The sequence below is a fragment of the Asterias amurensis genome, chromosome 6 (assembly GCF_032118995.1).
Source record: "Asterias amurensis chromosome 6, ASM3211899v1".
Taxonomy (NCBI): Eukaryota; Metazoa; Echinodermata; class Asteroidea; order Forcipulatida; family Asteriidae; genus Asterias; species Asterias amurensis.
In genome coordinates, this window is record NC_092653.1 from 951043 (window position 1) to 969756 (window position 18714).

An 18714-nucleotide genomic window follows, 5' to 3' on the forward strand; every position below is an offset into this window, starting at 1 on the left:
TGCTCTAAACCACTCGGTCACGACACCCCTCTAACAATCTGACACAAGAACCTGAAAGACAACTCGAATGGTTCGTTTTAACTCGGGAACAAGTTTTATTGTACTGTGTGACAGCAGTCCTTTTGTACATAAGTTTGCTAAATTGGTTTCCGTCTAGTAATAAATCGTCTGCTTATAATACAAGGTGAGCGAATCTTCAGATTTTTTTTTTTTTTTTTAGGTGCTTGTTTTCGATAATTTTATTAAAGAGAATGCTAATATTTAACACAGACGGCTAAGTTCTAGATGTTACTACTGCAAAAAAATCATCATTTTTGTAGTCTACTTGTCACATATACCTGACAACAAACAAACTTCACAACATCCACCAGCCCAACTTTTACCCAAATATTTTTGTTTACAAAATAGAAAATAAATGAGAGGACTCGACTAGGTGGATGGTGTGAATTGCTGAATTAACAAGAGCAAGTCATTTTAATTTTAAATTAACTATTCAGGGCTTTCTTTTACATTATATACGAATAAATCTTAGGGGGGTAGGGTTAGTAAAGTATGTGGCATTCGAACCTGCGCCTCCTAAATTGCTATCATTGTGCTCTACCAACTGAAATTTCTTTTGAAATCAACTTAACAAACTATGATGTATATCATAATGTGTTTCAACTACAAAGGCCATTTGAACTTGGAAGAATCCCCTCATCGTTGGTGTTTTACCATCCTCATTAGGCCAAGTAAAAAAAAAAAAAGAGTTTGTCGTCTAGGTTTAATCAAAAAGAGAAGTATGATGAGGGCCTTTTTAGGTACATTATTCAATTTCGCCACTAGTGAGTTTTGTTTAATTAAAAATGGCCAGCAACCTTTTAGTTCCAAATTACTGCCAGCTTTTTTAAAAGTTTTTCTTCCAAATTCTAGCGGAAATATCCATACAAAACATTATTTAACCTGAATTTCTACTGCATAAATGACAAAAGTTACATTCATTTTCGGAAGAAAACTATAATTATTAATAACTGTTAAAAAATATGTAGCTTCAAAAAAAGGATGCGGGTGAGGATGATCATCTAGATTTTTGTTTTACTTGGTTTTATTTAATCTTGTAGTTTAATGGAATCAACAACTGTATTGAAGACTAGATGTAGTTAGTTTTTATTCTGCAAGATAACCAGTATGAAAAAGGCATATTGAAGCTGGTCAGTCACTTAAAACTACAGACACCAAATCAAATGTCTAGCAAATACCCCAAAACAAATTTTTGCCTCATTGCTAAATTGACATTCTATTTCAGAATACACAAATTTATTATTTGCCGACAACTTGCGACATAGATTTGAAATAAAACATATAAATTTTGAGGGGGGGACAAACTTTTACCTATACTCTAAATAAGTCTTTAAATGATAACCAGACAAAGACCACAGACAGAAAGCTGGCCGGTCAAATCAAGTGCATACGACATGCTGACAATGTGAGGCACAACACATAGGAATCTAAACGCCATGCAAATTTCTATTCAGTAAGTATATGAACAATGTACACAAATATCCACAACATAGCCCAACAGAAATCCTTTGTTTGCAGAAAGTTTGAAAACTTGAATAACATTAATGGTTACCAGTTAAGCTACATACTGGTACCATGCAAAAACAAACATTACACCACTAATGCTCATGGTTTCAATGAGTAACTGACACATCACATTTTAGAAAAAAAAGGTGAAATATCTTTTTTCCAATTTCATAAAGCTGTCCAGCATTATCCTAAGCGAAGAGAAATCTCGCTTAGCAGACACAGGTTACCAGGCACAATGTCATGTGAGTTACAATGGATGTGACTGGGTTACCTACTATTTCTTAATTGGGTTTATCCAATCCATCTCATTCAGCAGAGTTTCTACAGGACAGCTTTTCAAAGTTTACCCCTGTCTGCCGTCAAGCTTTCAGGCACTAAACAAGTTCCAACAAATTATTTATCATTTTTACTGGTATAATTTATGGATGAGCAATGAACAAGTCTAGGTATTATTTATTTTCTGGACCCTCTTTCCTAGCAGCCTCTTCACGAGGTTTCCCACTTCCAAAGATGCTGCTACGTTGAATGTCGCTCGCCAACTGGTTTACGGGATCTTTGACGGAGCGTTTTGCTAGATTCAGTCTCGGCCTTCTAGCCAAGTCCTCTGCAATATCAAGAGAAAGAGGTTAATAGCATGAGACAAAGTGACAGAGATCAAAGAGTTTGCTTGAGTCACTAGGCCACAGTTTAAAGGGTCTAGGTACTTTTTGTAGGACAAAAAGCACAATGTCCACAGATTTATTTTAAACTTACACAGTTTGAAGATAATGATGGTAGAAAGCTTCCCTGTAAAAAGTTACTTGCTGAGGTGCTGTAGCTTTTTAGAAATGAGTAAAACAATGTCATGAAAAAAATGTTTATCTCAGTGATCATGAGATGAAAATTATTTCAGCATGTAAAAATTAATTTTCATGACATTGTTCTACTCATTTCTAAAAAACTACAGCACCTCAGCAACTAATATTTTATGGTACGCTTTCTACAATCAATAGCGTGCTTTCGCAAGACCACAGTAGGGACACAGGACGGTAAGGAATTCTAAGCGTGTTTTATTTTCCCCAGGGAAGATGAGGCTATAATAACAACGTGTGCCTTATGGAGGAAAACTCCATGGCCTTACCGTCCAAATCGAAAGACGGAGGATGCTACATGTTGGAGCATGGAGATGCAATACAAGTACACGTGTATAGAGGGTATTCTAGACACGCTTGGTTGGTTGCGCCCATGTGAGAAAGAAGGTACATGTACAACACGTACATTAATGCTTAGTGGCCTCATCTTTCCTGGGGAAAAAATACGCTATAAGGGATTACTGATTGTATATAATGGAGATCAGTGTAAGGGAGCAGGAAATTCGATCGACGCATGCGCCAAACTGAAGTAGTCTCGGTCGTGCAGAGATTGGGAACGCTATTTTGATGAAACGACGTCCGGTCTGTACGACAACAGAGTGATGTTGTTTGTACATGTTGTATGGTGTGGGAGCCTTGTGATAGACTTGATTTAAGCCCCGTTTTCGTGCGAGAAGTCCCTCATCATATCCGAAGTCAAAATGTAGCTATTGTGGTCCCGAGAATGGCCAGTCAAAGGTTGGGGGATGCAAGCCTCGTAAAAGTTGTCTGATGTTTAGGTGATGCATGGTTCCTCAATGTGTGATGTGACTGGATAAAAAAGGACCCTCATGGGAACGGACCTTGAGTCAATTCTACGTCACCCGGGTCCACAACTTTAAGGACGGGAGCACTGGAGCATGAGCATACGGACTACAGTGTTATACTCTCTCCCGTCCTGTGTCCCTACCGTGGTCTTGTGAAAGCACACTATACTCTTCAAGCGGTGTAAGTTTAATGTAAATCTGTGTTTTGTGTTACAAAAAGTACACAAATCCTTTAAATCTGTCTCGAAACAAAAAACAACTGCACTGTGATTAAATTATTAACTGCTCAGCATTTTACCAAAGAATTAGTTTGGTGAAGCCGTGCCGAGTCCTAAGTCGGGTCAGAGTAGGGTTACTCTAAAGGAGCTTTAAAGGGTTTTGTTATCTTTCGTAGATTAAGTTTTTGGCCAAGACATGACATGGCTGTGAATGAAGATGTATGTAATATAATTTACCTGTGTTGAAGTTCAGCTTCATTAGACGTCAATTATTTTAGATAAAAAGTGAAAATCACAGCGCAATGCTTTCAGGAGAGTCACGTAAATCCATTGACAAGCTAAAATACTTGTGTGAAATTGTTTTACAAAACTACAGCGCTTAAGCAAGTTACATTTTTAGGAAATCTTTCTATTATCATTATCTTTTAACCGTGTCAGTTTAATGTAAATCTGTGGACGTTTGTGTTTTGTGCATAACAATAAGTCCCAAAACCCTTTAACATCTGGAGGATGACCTTGCCAAATTCCTTCTGGAAAATGTTTCAGACTTTTGATCAAGAATCAGAAATGAGTGGACCAAGAAACTTGCCTGCATCGGGTTCCTTGAAATCATCTGGCCTGCCAGTCCTTTCTCTTTCATAGCCCCCTCTATCTCTGTTGCCAGCCCCTCCACGTCCCCCTCTTGATCCCCTGTAGTCATCTCTACCTCCTCTGTAGTCCTCACCACCACGTGGGGCTCCCCTATCTCCACCCCGTCTATAGTCGCCTCCATAACCACCTGAAAGTGAAGGTAACAGAATGTCAAAGTTGACAGTTTGCCAAAGGTTTTCAGAAACAAATTAAAGTTGTAAAACTAAGTCACCAGAGAGCCCTGTCAAGAATGATGTCATCATTTATATTATTTGAATAGTCTAAGGCCGTATCCGAATTGGCGGCTACAGCTGTTGCTAAGGACGTCATAATACACGGCCTAAAGGCTCAATTGACTATTTCATCCTTTCATTGGATGCGGACCTCCAAATGAGGCCAGGATATTTTGTTGTCAATCCAGTTTGACCCGAAAACAAGGTCAGTTGGGGTCATCATGTCAAAGCAATTTTTCCCAGTTTTGCAACCCTCTCAAATGACAAATTCATTCATTCGTTCATTTTTATTACAAAACAACTGGCAGTTCAAAGCTGAATAATGTGGCATTACAAGGTAAAAATATTGTAAAAATTGCACCACCACGGGGCACTTCATAGGTACATTAAAACAAAGATGACAATAAATAGAAATATAGAATCAATAAACCACTAAAAAACACTTTAAAAAAAGATTGTAATAATAGCCTTAATTTAAGGAGATTCTGAACTATTGCAATTTGAAATTGGGAATTTGAAAAGTAATTTCAACTCAGGATTTAATGACATCATCACAAGGTTTTAGCCAGGATTTGATAAAAGGCTGCCCAAAGTTGCTGGAAATTTTAAAACTTGGTGTCTTAATTGTTCAATATCAATACCTTTACATGTATGACAGATAAAACAGGGTGTCCATATTTAAAACGGGATGTCCAAAAGACACACCTCTGACATAAAAGTCAATACAAGCGATTTATTTCCATGTAAGGACTACATGTATGCTCTAACTATATTTATCCATATTATGTCAGCTTTGCAATGTCATCATTTTGGTAAGCGAACCGCTGGAAGAAGTTAAATAAAATAAAATAAAAATAAAAATAAAAATTATCATATACAGGTTTACAGACTTTAATAACCAAACACTATAAATATGCACTCGGTCAGTTTGACTTGTAAGTTGAACAGTAAGTTTTCGTTCCTGATTTCCTGAAAGATTCATCGTTCGCAAACCCATAATTTGTTTTCATAAATAGTCCATACAAGGTAAAACCCCTGTTGGCCTTTTAATAAAACACATTTCCATATGAATGCTTTTGAGAATCACACAAATGGAATCGTTTCTACAGTGTTACATCAGTTGGGAACATGACCTTTATTAAAAGGAAACAACAAACATTCAGAGTATAAAGACAGCAAAAAAAGTAACGCAGCTGTTGTCAAAGCACCTATAATTTTAAAATTTGTACTCGTATTCTAAAAATGAAAATACCAGGAGACTAGGCCTGGGCGAATTATTCGAATATCTGGTTAATGGCGAATAGGTTTTCCTATCCGTAACTGCGAATGGCTTTTTTTTCTTAACCGGATATCCGCAATGGGCGCGAATACCTATTTATACACCGGATAGTTCTGTAATTACAACCAAGTAAATTCCGGATATTCTTTAATATCCAAATATCTGCGGACGTCGGGCGTCAACTGATAGGAATGTTTTGTCTGAATCCTTATGAAACTTCTATTAAAAACAGCATCAATTAAGTATTTAACTATGCTCACCTCCGTGAAGAGTTAAAACAATGACATTTCTGACGTAATTTGTTCAAAGATAACAATAGTTTTTTTTTTCACGTAGAGTCAATCACGATAAAAAAAAAAAGCAAATCGCCATCTTTAAATTATCTCCGATTATTTTTATGAATGAACCGAGTGACACTGTCTAAAACTAATATCAATCCGCCCATCAAAAACTATTTGAATATCCGGTTAATTTCGGATAGTTGGCCAGCGGTATCCGAATACCAAAATTTCACTATTCGCCCAGCACTACAGGAGACGTACAATTTAATTTAATTTAATTTTGAAAAGCTGCTCTTGTCAAAAGGAATTACTGCAACAATGGAAATTGGCACTTTACGACAACAATACTCGACCGATTGTTACAAACAAGGTGTCAAAATCACCTTAATTAAATTGTCCGTCTCCTGGTATTTTCATTTTTAGAATACGAGTAACAATTGTAAAATTTTAGGTGCTTTTACAACAGCTGCGTTACTTTTTTTGCTGTCTCTACATCAACATGTAGTTCAAGGAGCATGCACAATGAACACTGAATGTTGAAAGCCCTAACACTAAGCTGCAATGCAGCACAGGTAACAAGTTCATTGTCTATGCTCAACACTAAACAGACTCTATACACTTTGTATTTTATCCACAGTTTGTCATGATGGCCACCAACCGTATGGACACCATTACAGTAGAAGCGACTACTAAAGAGGATCTAGACTGCTCAATATGTCTTGAACATTTAAAAAAGCCCAAAATTCTGGACTGTTTGCATAGTTTCTGTGCAGTATGTCTGCAACTGTACTGTGAGGAGAACAATGGGTTGAATGACGGCAAGGTACAATGCCCTCAATGCAGACAGGTTACTGGGCTGAAGGGGAATGGTGTGAATGGACTTCCAGATGCATTGGAGTTGAGTGCCCAGGTGGAGGAGGTTACAATGCAGGAACAGCTACTCCTTGTAGGTCAAGGATCACAAATAGCATGTCAAGCTTGCGATGATGAGCACCATTCCACTGCATGGTGTACGGACTGTGGACATTTTATTTGCATGGAATGTCAGCGAGCACATGAAAAAATGGCCATAATGAAATCTCACCAAATATACACGCTGCATCAGTTACAATCAGATGAAATTCAGTACAGGAGCAAACTCCGAGATTTTACACCTAAATGCCAGACACACACACAGCAAACTCTAAGCTATCATTGTTACACATGTCAGAAGTTTGTCTGTGTATTGTGCATTGTCCTAACATGCAACAATCAGACTCCAAAACACGCCCTCGTTGATTTGCATCAAGCTGCAGACTCGTGCAAACTAGAAGTTGATCAATTAGTTGCAGAATGTGAGAAGTGCAAGGAGAAGCTGCAGGCAGACCTAGATGACATTGAACAAACCAAAAGGAAACTACAATCTCAACTTGATAAGTCAAAAAACAAGATATCCAAAGATATAGAATTAGAGATAGCTAAACTGAAGAATTCCGAAGCTAAACAAATAGAAAAACTGGACAAGAGTTACAAAGATGAAGTCGACATACTGAAACTATCTCTAGTAAAATGTGAGGTTGAAGTTGTTCACACAGAGGAGCAGATACACTTGGTGAAGCAAAGGATGGCTCACTCAACTAACTTTGAGGTGGTCAATCTTAAACACAAACTCCTCCAAAACCTCCAGATGTTGAAAGGGAAAAAGCCTCAGCGTAAACCAGATGTAGAAAACAACAAAATATTCGTTTTGGGTTCTGTAGAGGAGATAGTTACGCAACCAGTGACGACGAAAGTGCCTCAACGTAAACCAGATGTAGAAACCGACAAAATATCCATTGTGGAATCTGTAGAGAAGCAACTTGCGAGTCAGATAAGTAGAGTACATGTACGGTCAACAAGCCTACGGCCAGCAGCTGCTTCATCAACAGAGATAGTTATGCAACCAGTGACGACGAAAGTGCCTCAACGTAAACCTGATGTAGAAACCGACAAAATATCCATTGTGGAATCTGTAGAGAAGCAACTTGCGAGTCAGATAAGTAGAGTACATGTACGGTCAACAAGCCTACGGCCAGCAGCTGCTTCATCAACAGAACCCTCACAGCAGTGGAACCTTCAGGCCCAGATCCTATCCAAACCAAGCTATGAATTCTATGACATTGCAGCTTTGTCTAATAATGTAGTAGTCCTAGCCGACATTCACCACAGAGGGTTTACTATAACAGATTCAAAGCCTCAATCCAGTGTTCCTCATAACCGATTGGAGATCAAAGACTTGTCTATTTGTCCACGTCACCTCTCCGTGGATGAACATGACAAGATCTACGTACTTGATGATGTCGGTGTCAAGGTCGTTAGTAAGAACGGCCAGCTCCTTAGTCAGTTCTCAGCAATAACATACAATAGGAAAAAACCATCGTGTCTGGCCGTCGGAGGCGATCTCATTGCAGTGGGTTACTATCATGGCAGAAAACTATCTTTATACAACAAAGATACAACGCTCATCAAAACAATATATGCTCCAATGATAAATGAATATTTGACAATCCACAAAAAGACTTTTATCTACACGAGCTGGGTGAATAAAAAACTTCTCTCAGTGGACTACTATGGTGATCTTGTATACTCGGTAGATATTGGTGATGACAGCTCCCCTAACGGTGTGTGTTGTCACAGTGATGGTACGGTCTACGTTGCAGTATGGAAAGGAAACTCTGGTGGAATTCAGCAGTACAGCCCTGATGGGCAATACATTGGATACATCAATAAAGAATGCTCACATCCACGAGGTATTACATTAACACAATGTGGTGAAATGATTGTTGCAGAAGGCATGTCGGCATCTCGTTTGAAACCAAAGAAAAAGTAGCACAATTCCTAAAAGTTAAACCAGACAAATTTAATATGGAGAGGTTTGCAGTAACTCCATGTAATGACTATCTCTAAAAGAGTTGGGATGGCTGAAAAGAACCGTTAACCGTTGGTTTCAACTTGACGCTTCGATCAGTATGCTCTGATCATCTTCTGCTTTCTGCTTTCTCCAGAAGACGATACGAGCATACTTATCGAAACGTCGAGTTGAAATCAACGGTTCTGTCCAGAACCACCCCAACTTATTAATAGATGCAAACCTTTCCATATCGTATTTCCACCATGCCAAGTTTCAAATCCTACTCAGCAAAATTCAGTGTTCTGCATAATTTTGAAAATAACTAAAAATTAAAATTTATAAGCAGTGGTGGAAAATCCATGTTAAAAGTTGGGAGATGATTCTGAAGTTTTGGTACACAAGTGCAGGCCTTGAACCCCGCTCTTAAAGGGGCACAGCAATTTCCCTCTAGTAAGAAGGGCCACTCTTTGAGGAAAATTATAAATTTGTTTGGAGCTTTACAAAGGGCACCACAGCAAAAGTACAGGGCTAAACAGCAACTGCTGTAGGTGTCGTTGGTTATTTCCAGGCTTGCAAGTGTGAAATAATAACATGCTTATCATTTTTAATTGTCAAAGCAGACTAATGTTTGTAGGGTAAAGGGGGCGGATGTGCGATCAAAATAGTGCACAGAAAAACTGTAACATATATGTTACAGAAATGCGACTGCTTGTAGGGGGCAAGGGATTTGTTTTACAACAATGTCCTCTTTTGCTTTTTGAGAGTTAAGAGGACAATTTAAGAAAACATGTATATCTTCACTTCTATTCTTAAAAATCTGTAAAGTTTGTTATTTCTAGAATGCTGGTAAAAATCTCATTGCTTCTTACAAAGTTCGTTTTACCAAGTTTTTAAAGACGGACATCGTTCGACTGTTTGCTATTTATTATTTAATTTCCCAGTATTTAAAGGAAGCTATAGCATGCGCCTACTAGCATAATGTTTTATTTATTTATTTATTTTTATAAATACTGAACCTATAATATTTATTGCAAAAGGTTAAAAAAGCAGGGGAAAAAATGGGTGTCAAAAATTATTAAAATACAAATGATAAAGGCCAAAACAAAATATATATAATAATAATAATAATAGTAATAGGTATTTGTAATGCACCAAATCAATCTAAACAGATGTTCAAGGCACAGCAGAGACAATGTAAACAAAACAATAATGTACATATCCAGTTAATTTAATTGTAGACTTAGTACTGTTCAAGTGCTTGATGTGCGTATTTAACCAAAGTTAGTATACAATTGTATGTACCTTATTCCTGTTACACTTCCAAAAAGAGGTGACCAGCCTTTATGGCATTTTTAGGCAAGAAAGATACGGCATAGCTCAAGATATTTCTTTCTTTTTGTTTTTGAAATGTGCCATTCAATTCAGATTGCCAGACAACAGATGTCAAATCCAGAATTTGCTAGAAGGGATTTTTTAGGGAAGTGTTCTTTTTGGGACTAGCAACTTATTTTGACATATCCAGAAATAAATTGACCAATGGAAGCTTGCAGTACCTCACATTATAGGGTTAGTGCACAAATTATAAATACTAGAAAATACTTAAATTTTGTATGATTATTGCAATTGTGTGTTACCAAGTTGTTGCTCTGTTATGAACAGACATTGACCCAATTTCATGGCTCTGCTTACCTAAAGCAAAGAATCAACAGTTGCGAAAGCAAGGAACTCTGTGCTTATGTCAAGCAAATTTCATAAGTTATCATGGAACTTTTGCTTGTGCACGTGTGTACTCCACGATACTAATCATTCTTCGCTTCCACAAATATCACAGAAATTCAGCTTGCTCAGCTTAGCGAAGAATTCCCTGGTAAGCAGAGCCGTAACAATGGGCCAAGATGCAGTCGTACTATTGACTTGTTATTGTTTTATTGTAATAAATTTGCTTTTAGGTGAATTATTACAGCTTTTGCATAAATTGCCTTTTAACTAAGTGTTTCCAACTCTTGAATGAAATTGCCTGCTTTCTATTAGTACAAGTAGTACAACTGTAATTTTGTAAATAAAGCATTCTTAAATTGACAGCATCATCATGCATTGAAGTATAGGAAGTACTTAGCAACGCCCTTACCAACAGTCATAGCTGTAGCTCTAATTCAACAATATTTTAAAAGCATGTATGTACTATGTACAAATAATGGAACAATGTTTTGGGGATCTTTGTCATTTTATCGCTAGTCTAATGCTATTTTGTATTTCTCCTGATTTATCACACATCTGTAGTTGATAGAATGGTTCAGTGAAACAATGGCATTCTTTTATAAATTTATCTAATTTGGGGGTTGTAATTATCAGTGTCTTTTTGCATTTCCAAATGAATGACCATTAGACTATTTTGTAACAACATTTTGGGTTCCAACTATCAGCACCCACACAAGTCTGGAATTTTATCTCAAAGGTCACTTTCATTTCACAAAGGGCACTTCCATCTTAAAGTCTATGGGAAATAGTCAAGGGGCGCCAAGGGCAATCAGGCCAGTATTGGACTCTGATACAGGACTAGAATTCATGGAGTCTAGGAAGGTGTACTTTTATTTAAAACAAAAACACACTTTGTCTGAAATATTCATCATAAAAACCATCCCGTATAGGTCAACTTTTAAAGAAACTATTACAATAAATTGCCATTTTTATTTTTGTTGCCCTACGTACTTTAGAGATGGGAGTTGCTGCTGTAAGTGCAGCAGTTAACTTTGGTAGAAATATTGATTTACTTTTTAGTATATATTCTTGTTTGGGTTAAAGATTGGTTTTTGTAGTTAAATAGACCAGTGTGTTTGTTCTCAGTGAGAATTAGATTACCATACAAATAACTGATTGTTTATAAACTGTATTAGTGTAACAAAGTGTAAAGGCCGTTAATCTGGAGGTCGTTGGTTCGAATCCCACTCTAGTGAATTTTTCTTTGTTCAACCCCAAAAATCAAAGTGTAATGGCCACGCCAAAATTGGTAAATTCACAGTCACAGTGAATATTTTTTCCAGAGCCTTGATGAATGTAATTTGGATTTTACAATTCAATTTCACAGCAGGGTTAGAAACTAACACTGGTCCACTGGCCTGAGGCCAGAACACTGGTCCACTGGCCTGAGGCCAGAACACTGGTCCACTGGCCTGAGGCCAGAACACTGGTCCACTGGCCTGAGGCCAGAACACTGGCCTAAGGCCAGAACACTGGTCCACTGGCCTGAGGCCAGAACACTGGTCCACTGGCCTGAGGCCAGAACACTCGTCCACTGGCCTAAGGCCAGAACACTGGTCCACTGGCCTGAGGCCAGAACACTGGTCCACTGGCCTGAGGCCAGAACACTGGCCTAAGGCCAGAACACTGGTCCACTGGCCTAAGGCCAGAACACTGGTCCATTGGCCTGAGGCCAGAACACTGGCCTAAGGCCAGAACACTGGTCCACTGGCCTGAGGCCAGAACACTGGTCCACTGGCCTGAGGCCAGAACATTGGTCCACTGGCCTGAGGCCAGAACACTGGCCTAAGGCCAGAACACTGGTCCACTGGCCTGAGGCCAGAACACTGGTCCACTGGCCTGAGGCCAGCACACTGGTCCACTGGCCTGAGGCCAGAACACTGGTCCACTGGCCTGAGGCCAGAACACTGGTCCACTGGCCTGAGGCCAGAATCTGGTCTTGTAAAACAAATAATTGGTCCAGTTAAAATGTTGATTTACAATCCCTGCAGTCTTGTGAATTTGCCCCAAAGATGAGCCCTGCACTGGGTTATTGATCTGATCAGAAATCACCTTGAGTTATCAGCTTAAAGGGACATTACAGAACTGATTTTGGTAACAAAACAGCTGCTGGCAGTGTAAGCACTTTATGTAATCCACCATATACATGTACATACACTGACAAACCTGTAGAAGTTTGATATCAATCGGCCATCTTGTTTATGAGAAAATAGCCGGAAAAAACGGTTACACATTTTGCATGACATTGATGTCAACAAAAATATGAATAAAATGCACCCTGAGCAAAAAACTCCAAATGGAAAATTTGATTATTTATTTCTCATAAATATGACATTTCAGACAGAAATATTTCTAGGGATGTTTTCTACTATCATCATCACTAGAACGTGTAAGCTTTATGTAGATCTGCGATCTTCACAATTTTTTTTCTTCTTATCAATTCTGTAATGTTCCTTTAAAGTACAAAGTGATTCCCTCATTCTAAAGGACTATCAGTAAAGGGCACCTCTATGAATATTTATTACCTGTAGCAGAAACGTCATAAATGAAGCCCACTGTGGTTTGATTTTCACACTGTTGTATTATCCAATTTCTGTTTAATAGTAGAACACTAAGACCGTTGTAAAAATAAATGCAAGATATTTACTCTAGAATGACGTCCTTGTTTGATATTTTTCATATTCTAACGACAGATGTATGTTCAAATGTTTTGTCTTCTTTATGGAGATTGCTCTATTAGATAATGATCTAATTACTCCCAACATCCAAGAAGCAGCATAGTAAGACCGCACAAATAACTATTGCTAATTTTTAATGCTGCAACTCAAATAAGCATTAATATGAGCGTACTTGTACGTATAAAACCCCTAACAAAACAACAAGTGTTTGTTCGTTTGTTTTTCGCGACACCAAACCCGATAAAAATTTCATAGTTTGGTGCGGCTATTGAAAACAGGAGCGTTGGAATGACAGTAGTCCTCCTTTATTACATTGATGCACTTTCCATTGAAGCTCAAAGCTAGGCCGAATTTCATAGAGTTGCTTAAGCACAAAAAGTAGATAAGCACAAAAGAAATATGCTTACCAGAATATGGTTACCAGCCGAAATAGTATTTCTTGTGTACAGTCTGTGACTAGTATACTGCTAATATTTTGGGGGTAAGCAAACTTTTCTGCTTAGCAGCTCTATGAAATTGGGCCCTGGTCCGATGTAAATTTTGAATTTTAATTTTGGCTGAATGCAAAACCTGAAAGTGCTGAGCTGAAGTCTGTTATTAAGTCTTTTTTATGGGCAAGTTCCATTCTTCCTATTGGTCCATCCTTTCAATTGCATCATACATGCCAGTAACACTGAACTGGTACTCTTTCTTATAGCTGACATAGAGGGCGTTAACAGCAGACACAGACAACAGATGAGCTCAGCATTCTCTTAGTTCTATTAAATGGCTTCCCCATTAGCTAGATCCCCAGGCTCTTACCTTCTTCTCTGTAACCCCCTCTGGGTGGGCCGCCTCGACCTCTTTGACCACCTCGGTAACCTGAACAGAAAAATGTACCACAAAGCATAAATATCATCTAAACACAGAAAGTACAGGAATTATTCTTAACAATCTGAAAGCTCAATGATTGTTAAGTTCATTTTAGTACAAAATACCTTTAGAGAAATATTAATGTTTCCTTGAGGAAAATACTGAATGTTGAAGCGCATTGAGCGTTTCTGACTAAGCGCCATTTCTGAAGCCACTATTATTACTATTATTATTTAGCAATTAAAGACCCCTAAATCACTGCTGTTTATTTAAACCGCGCAATCAAAACAAGGTTGCATAAACCAATTGCACCATAGTTTAAATTTATGTGCTGTCTACCAAAACAGAATTTGTTTTTCAAGCAAACATAAACATAAGTCAGGATAATTACCTCCTCGTCCATCTTTCTTCTTTCCTTCAGCAACGTTTACCCTGAGGTTTCTGCCTTCAAACAACTTGAAACAGAGAAAAACAATAACAAATTAGTTTTGCTTTCCATCAAAAACAGGGTTCTCCCCATGCAAATTGTGTGCCAATATGCGCAAATTGTGTGCCAATATGCGCAAATTGTGTGCCAATATGCGCAAATTGTGTGCCAATATGCGCAAATTGTGTGCCAATATGCGCAAAATGTGTGCCAATGTGCACAAATTGTGTGCCAATATGCGCGAATTGTGTGCCAATATGCACAAATTGTGTGCCAATATGCACAAATTGTGTGCCAATATGCGCAGATTGTGTGCCAACAATATGCGCATATTGTGTGCCAATATGTGCAAATTGTGTGCCAATATGCGCAAATTGTGTGCCAATATATGCACAAATTGTGTGCCAATATGCGCAGACTGTGTGCCAATATGCGCCCGATACGCGAAACTTTTATTTCCCCCAAATAATCAAGAGGAAAACATTTAGAAGGCTCCTGGTTGCACAGTAGAACTTTTGAAACCAAGATAACAACCAAGTAAAAAACATTCTAAAGACTGTGTTCCAATTCAGCATGTTTTGGCCAAACATAAAAATGTTGGTCCAGAATGCCCCACAGTTGTAATAAACTTCCAGGGGAGAACCAGCCGTTGGTTTCACCCAACTCTTCATAACTTTTGGATTAATCTTAGGACTAAGGGCCTTGTCACACGAGGCAACTTTTGCAGGCAACTTCGAGGCAACCAGCTGCAGTACATGCTACACGATCACTCTGGTAGCACAGGAGTCAATTTTATAACATCGTCTTACGATCCACAAAAGAGAAATTTTAACATTCAAATGGGAATGCTGTTTCTTCTTGGAGATTGCCTGGAACTGGTTGCCCGTAAATTGCCTCGTGTGACATGGCCCTTAGGACGAGTTAAATTCCGTATGCAAATACATAGGACGCATCAAACCCATTCCAAGTTAGGACAGGTTACTCGTCCTAGCTCGCGATAGGATTAATCCTAGCGTATTGTGAAATTAGCTGCAGGAATCCTATGGGTGATTCTGCTGTGACTCACAGTATAACGCCCACAAGGTCCAATACCTCCTCAGACCTCGTTTTCTGCAGCCACTGGATGGACCTCATTCCCAACTTATTTGCATCTTCCTCATCTTTGCTGAGTTTAAAGAAGAACTTCATAGGTTTCATGTTCATGGATGATAAACTGTATTTCTGAACTTCTAGATTGTTATCTTCCTTTGCATTTTACTTGTTTCTAACGTGGCTCTGAGTGGTATAAGTTGGCGAGTACTGCAGTTATACAAATTTATAATTTTTGTTTAAATTTGATGTTGAGCACATTTTTTATTACAAATAAGTCAATATAAATAAACGGTAATGTATCACACTTAGTACTTACAGCATTGTCCAACTCCAATGCCTCTCTTAGCGCGTCTTGATCAGCGAATTCAACGTAACAAAAACCTGAAGAGAAAGAAACGTACATTACCTAAAGAATCCTAAGAAAATCATAATTCTGAATTACTCATTGGGGAGTGCACTGTTTCTAGTATTTCTTTGTGCGCCTTGGGTGCTATTATAGGCAGATTTGTGCGCTTTATAAATCTTTATTCATAAATACCCAAGACAGTTTTGCTATTCCATTTTGCTCATCTGCACTGGAATGAATGCACCACAAACTCACAACAAAGGGAAAGTTCATTTAAAGATACTGATTTCAGGGGGAAAAAATTCAGGAAAAGGAATTGGAAACTTAATTTATGGAAAACAGTCTGCGGCACCTGAATGTTACAGGTGGTTTTTAGACTTTGTGCATCATCAGAAATATAAAATTACTGTTCTGGACAGTGAACACAATGTGGACCATTTCTTTCCTGAGGCTAACTAAATGTCCATTTTGTTACAACACATGTATGAATATCCTAGTCACCTTTGAATATGTCCGTTTCCCTGTCACGAACTAGACGAATTCCTCGGATCTGGTCCTGCAAAATAAAAAACAAGACTTTTAGGTTTGGAATAACTGGAATGTAACCAAAATTCAGTGATGATTCTAAAAAAGGAGGCAGTTTATTCTCTATCATAGGGTCAGTCTGACTTATACTGAATTTACTATTTCGAGTGCTATGGGTAAAACTACAACTTCCCTGGCTGCTACAGGTATGGTTCACAAGTTGTTATGGGTATAGTAGATTGGTAGGATTTGAAACTTTGCATGGTGGAGATAAGATATAGAAGAGTTTGCGGTAACACCATGTAATAACAATCTCTAAATGAGTTGGGGTGGTTCTGAAAAGAACCGTTGGGTTAACTCGACGTTTCGATCAGTATGCTCTGATCGTCTTCTGGAGAATGCTGGACTCTGATGCTGCATGCTGCTTAAGTACTAGGCAGTGGATCAGCGGTGATGCACGAAGGCGGGAAATGTAGGCGGGAAGTGAACTGGAGTTCACTTCCCGCCTACGAACTTGAGTTCACTTCCCGCCTACATTTCCCGCCTTCGTGCATCACCGCTGATCCACCGCCTAGTACTTAAGCAGCATGCAGCATCAGAGTCCAGCATTCTCCAGAAGACGATCAGAGCATACTGATCGAAACGTCGAGTTAACCCAACGGTTCTTTTCAGAACCACCCCAACTCATTTAGAGATTGTTATTACATGGTGTTACCGCAAACTCTTCTATATATAGTAGATTGGTTTCTATGGGTATAGTACACAGGTTGCTATGGGTACGGTAGATTGGTTGCTATGGGTTTAATACATTGGTTGCCATGGGTTGGACCATACCTGGACCATTGGAAAATCTTATGGTCTATGGGAAACTGTTGAAGGGGCATCGAGACCTTGTTGCCTTAAGTTTGGCCCTTGGACTTCTGAAAAAAACCTAAAGAGCAAATTACCGATAAAGTTGAAAAAATAGTATCCAAGTCCCCTTGAAGACAGTCTGACGGCAAGTTGCCTACGTAAGCTGTAAATGGTGGCTCAGTTGGTAAAGCTGTTGGTGCTCTACCGCCTCCACCATATCCGCCACCACCCCTGGAGTCATTGTCACGACCACGGCCCCTGCAAACAATAAATGAAACAATTAAAACGTGATATTTCAAGTAGAAGGTTAGTATTTGTTATTGTTATGCAACCCTCCAACAGGTTGCTCCTGGAGCGAAGGCAATATATATTCAAGAAAATTATTATTGTTGAATTTTATAATTATTGTTTAATGTAAATCGCTTAAATTTGGTCCTTAAACAAATAATTGTTTTGTGCAGCCCACACAACTTGATAGCCTTATATGATCATTCTGGCTACCACACAATGCAAGCTTATGTTGTTCATCATATTCATCTTCATGTTGTTTAATTTAATAATAAACATGATAATTTAAGTAAGGTATATTGTTATAACACATGGTTGATTTCGCACAATGGAATTAGTAGAAAGGCATTGTGGGAAGAAAAAAGGAACACCTTCTTCCTTCTGATCGTTGTGCAAAATCAACGAAAAAAAGTGTTTGCAATCAATCAATAGAATTCAAAAAAATCAAATAAATTACTTTCTTTGTTTTAATTTTTGTGTAACAAAAAACAACAAAATAAATATAGAAAGATCTTCTCAACCAACAAAGCAAAGTATGAAATTGAATGACCGAATGATCCAGCAAGACCAAGAGAGACGCACACATATGAAAATGAAGAATGATATTCTTGTCAAAGAATGAGATTACACATAAAACCCCACTGGATGTAAACACTTCGACACTTCCCTTCATTCAACGAAACGTCGACTCAAAGTGGCGCCCTCCCGCGCCCACCTCTCAACGCACATGATAGTCTACATCACATGAGGCATGGCACAGTCACACAGCTTGATTCGATCGTACACGTATTTTCAACTCACTTTACTCAACATTTTCACCAATAATTTAACCAAATACATCACATTTTGAATACTGACACAATATAAAAAGTATTGATTGATATAAAACATTTAAAAAAGTGAGAAATATGTTTTGCTTACCTAGAATAACCAGCACCTCCTGAAAAAGATTGGTAGTTGTCAGCATACCCCGACATCTTGAAGTCGAGAAGAAAATCTGACCTTTGAACCTTTGACACAGCCTGACCTTTTTCTTAAAATACGAATTTGTATCTTTTCTCTTTGAAGCAAATTTAAAATTTTATGCTTATTTAACACCTTTGATAATGACATGTATAAAATTCAAGTATAATGTAATTTTATGGGGGGTTATTGCTTTC

General features: G+C 38.2%; 2 protein-coding genes across 3 annotated transcripts in view; one reads left to right on the forward strand and one right to left on the reverse strand.

Annotated features, from left to right (window-relative positions):
- LOC139938652 (uncharacterized) overlaps nt 1-13838 on the forward strand; it is a 29327-nt gene extending 15489 nt beyond the window's left edge. For both annotated transcript variants that reach the window (XM_071934258.1, XM_071934260.1), the window contains exon 2: nt 6505-13838. In XM_071934258.1, coding sequence (XP_071790359.1) covers nt 6505-8715 — 2211 coding nt within the window. In that variant the 3' untranslated portion in view covers nt 8716-13838. The remainder of the gene's footprint in view (nt 1-6504) is intronic.
- On the reverse strand, nt 72-18546 carry LOC139938654 (eukaryotic translation initiation factor 4H-like). Its single transcript, XM_071934262.1, has 8 exons — nt 18476-18546; nt 17362-17524; nt 16391-16445; nt 15860-15924; nt 14416-14479; nt 13974-14033; nt 4034-4222; nt 72-2173 (listed from the first exon to the last, which is right to left on the reverse strand). Exons 1-8 carry the CDS (start codon nt 18529-18531, stop codon nt 2019-2021), a joined length of 807 nt encoding a protein of 268 aa, XP_071790363.1. The 5' UTR covers nt 18532-18546; the 3' UTR covers nt 72-2018.
- Between the last annotated feature and the right edge of the window lie 168 nt (nt 18547-18714).

Coding starts and splice junctions, on each gene's coding strand:
- LOC139938654 (XM_071934262.1), bottom strand. CDS start 18,531: ATGTCGGGGTATGCTGACAACTACCAATCTTTTTCAGGAGGTGCTGGT. Junction 16,446..17,361: donor CTATTTTTTCAACTTTATCG/GTAATTTGCTCT, acceptor TTTATTTTGCAG/GACCAGATCCGAGGAATTCG. Junction 14,034..14,415: donor GAAGAAAGATGGACGAGGAG/GTAATTATCCTG, acceptor TTTTCTGTTCAG/GTTACCGAGGTGGTCAAAGA.